At 55.9% G+C, this 2,981-nt stretch overlaps 1 protein-coding gene across 1 annotated transcript in view; it reads right to left on the reverse strand.

Moving 5' to 3' along the window:
- Positions 1–2,981, reverse strand: part of GHRHR (growth hormone releasing hormone receptor) — a 19,077-nt gene that overhangs the window by 6,446 nt on the left and 9,650 nt on the right. The window contains exons 7-11 of the mRNA XM_011955121.1: positions 2,677–2,830; positions 2,330–2,390; positions 1,741–1,810; positions 897–988; positions 205–334 (exon numbers count right to left, since the gene is read on the reverse strand). Of these exons, the coding sequence (XP_011810511.1) occupies positions 205–334; positions 897–988; positions 1,741–1,810; positions 2,330–2,390; positions 2,677–2,830 (507 nt within the window). The remainder of the gene's footprint in view (positions 1–204; positions 335–896; positions 989–1,740; positions 1,811–2,329; positions 2,391–2,676; positions 2,831–2,981) is intronic.

Below are 2,981 nucleotides of genomic sequence, written 5' to 3' on the forward strand. Positions count from 1 at the left end.
TGGATGAATGGATGGAAGAATGCATGGGTAGTTGAATACATAGATAGATGGGTGGCTGGAAGATGGACAGACAGACAGATATTTGAATAGATGGATGAAAAAGAATAGCCGTCACCCTGTTGTGAACTTAGCCAAGGCCCGTGGGCAACAGCACCTCCCTCCAGCACCCCCAGTTGAAAGAAAGAGTGCCTGCAGAGGCCTCACCTGGAAGGAACCCAGTCCCAGCTCCAGGGGGAGGCGGATGCCCAGGCCAGCATTGTCTGGCAGGAAGTTGAATATGATGTAGTGAATTCCAAAGAGTGGGATCAAGAAAAGTGTCGACTTGGAGAGACGCCTGCAGGAAAGACAAATCCGAGGCTCCCAAGGCTGGGATTAGAAACTGTCATGTGCACTTCATCTCCTCTCACTTCCTACCACCTCCCTATATCCACTCTGTGAACCAGCCACCTTGGGAAATGCCACCTCCCCACAATCACCCTGGGCTTTTTTTATTTCTGGGCCCTGGATCCTACTGGTTCCCCTGCCAACTGTTCTTGCCCCAGTTTATCCCAAAGTCTATGCATCTTTCAAAGTGTGGATCAAAACCACTTCCTCCAGGAAGTCTTCCTTGACCACACCACCCTTTACCTAGAAAGGATCCCTCTCCCCAGGCTCCCATAGAAATTGACCCCAGCACTCATCGTTCTATTTGGCATGGGAACTGGCTGTTTGGAGTCCTCATCCTTCCAATAATGTGATCCCCTAGAAGGAAGGGGCCAGGTCTATTCTGTCTCTGGGAACATAGGGAAGAGTATGGGGCTGAGGTCATGAATGCCTGTTGGAAGAGACAGAACCACCACATCGAATCCCTCTCCAGTTACCCTTTCCCAGTGTCCCCAGACATGAACACACAGTACCAATACTGAGACTGGGTATGGAGGCTGCCCTGAGCTGGCTCCAGTTTCCTCACCAGGATGCGGATAATATTGAGAAAAAGCCCAAAGTTCACCTGGAAATAGAGGCATAGGAAGGTGGAAGACAAGGGTTAGGGGGTAGCCTTGGGTGGCTGGGGTGATCCCCAGCCCATTTGGGAACTAGAAAATTTAAATCCTTGAGACGTGAGAACGCGCAGGTGAATGAATGCACAGATCATTGCTCCAGAATTTGTAGCCTGGAGCTGGGAGGTCCCACATTTGAGCCTTGGAGGACAGAGAAGGACCCAGGATTCCTGTCCCTCTCCAGTCCTGGGATCAAGGGGGGCGATCAGGCCTCGCCACCTGCCTCCAGCCACCTCCCAGGCTCTTCTCTAGCACAAAGCAGATGTCCCTCACTTTGCACAGTTGCTAAGTTGCAAAACATTTGTACATTTACCAAAGCCATGCAAAGCAGTCTTCACTGCCTCTGTGTTGTGTGTGAGAGCAGAGGGAGGAGAAGGGTTTTAGCTGCAGACTCCATTTACTGCCCCTACCCCGCACCCCCAGTCTCTCACTGCAGTGGTAAATGATCTGCAACCAGCGCATTACACTCATCAAAATTGAGCTGGAACAGCCCGCATGCTGATGGAGACCACCACCCCTCTGGTTTTACTAACAGGATACTGAGGCCCAGAGAGGGCCTCACAGAGAATCAGTGGCAGAGCGAGGCTGGAGCCCAGTCTTCAAGACACCCAGCCTGGAGTTGCATTTCCTGCTGTGCACAGCCCCTCGGTAGTTCCAGGGAGGTTGACTGAATAAAGCGAAGGACACTGGCCCAGGGACTGACCCCGACTGAGAGAACGATGGGTCCTTTGACGATCCACCAGTAGGGGGAGCTGTTGTCCAGGTCCCAGCACCTGGGGAGAGAGGCAAGAATGCCATTGTTGGAAAGTCCCCTTTACTGTGGTGACGCAGGCACCTCCCTCCTCTCTTGGGTATTCATGACTTCTGGTCTCACCCACCTCCCATCCAGCCTTTTCTCCTGTCTTAGCCAGTTAGGGTCTCACCCAAAGGGGCACCCCCATCCAGGCTGGGCTCACCCTTTGTATCCACCTAGATGGACAAACGTTTCTGAACTCTGCCTGTTCAAGGCCTCCTTGCTGGCCCCAACACGTCCCTTTCTCCAGGAAGCCCCCTGGCAACTCCCTCGCCCCACTTTCCCCCAGCCCCACAGCCCTAGGAATCTGAGCTCCACTCTCCTGCCAGGCTCATGCCTCTTCTGTGCTACCCACAGACTGTTCTCCCACCACCCCCAACCTAGCCGAGCAGTCCCTCCTCCTCCTCTTCCCAGCCTGGAGAACAGCCCGTGGCCTGATTGTCCACTCCACACCCCATGTAGGCCCAGCCGGTATGACGAGGTGGCCACTCCGACTCACGCGATGTCCTCGAAGGCCAGTTTGCAGCCCACCCACGTGCCAGTGAAGAACACGGGCAGCCCTATGGGAGGACAGGGGAGACACAAACGAGGGGGTCTGCATCTTTGGCTCTGAGCTCTGGCCCCACCTCCCACCACAATCAGCCAGGTAGGGCACTGCAAAGGAAGGGCCGGACAGGACCCTAGAGCCAGGGCCCTGGTGCCACCTCCAACACTTGCTGCCGGACTGTGGCCTGTCCCTCCCCTTCTCTGGGCCTCAGAGTGAGGTGGAGGGGCCTTTATGTGAACTCCCTGGGCCTTCCCAGCCCTTTACCTCCCAATGGTGCCCAACCCCCCCTCAGTGCTCACCCCAGCCAGCGAGAACCAGCCACCAGAAGGCTCTCCTTGAGCTGGGGGAGGTGGAGGCCAGTAGGCAGGTCAGGTAGACAGCTTCTGCCAACAGCCAGCTGAAGTTGGTCATGGTGGCGAAATGAGAGGCGGCCACAGAGACCTTGCATAGAACCTGGGGGCCGGGACCTGGGTGCTTCAGAGCTGGGACACCCACTGGAGCCCCCACCCCAGGCTCCCCAACCCTACTCAGATACAGAACCTCCAGGCCCCTCCACCTTAGGCTGGGATCTCCAGCTCCTTGGGCCACCTGAGAGGAGATGTGG

Source organism: Colobus angolensis, unplaced genomic scaffold (genome assembly GCF_000951035.1).
Source record: "Colobus angolensis palliatus isolate OR3802 unplaced genomic scaffold, Cang.pa_1.0 Scaffold395, whole genome shotgun sequence".
NCBI classification, from domain to species: Eukaryota; Metazoa; Chordata; class Mammalia; order Primates; family Cercopithecidae; genus Colobus; species Colobus angolensis.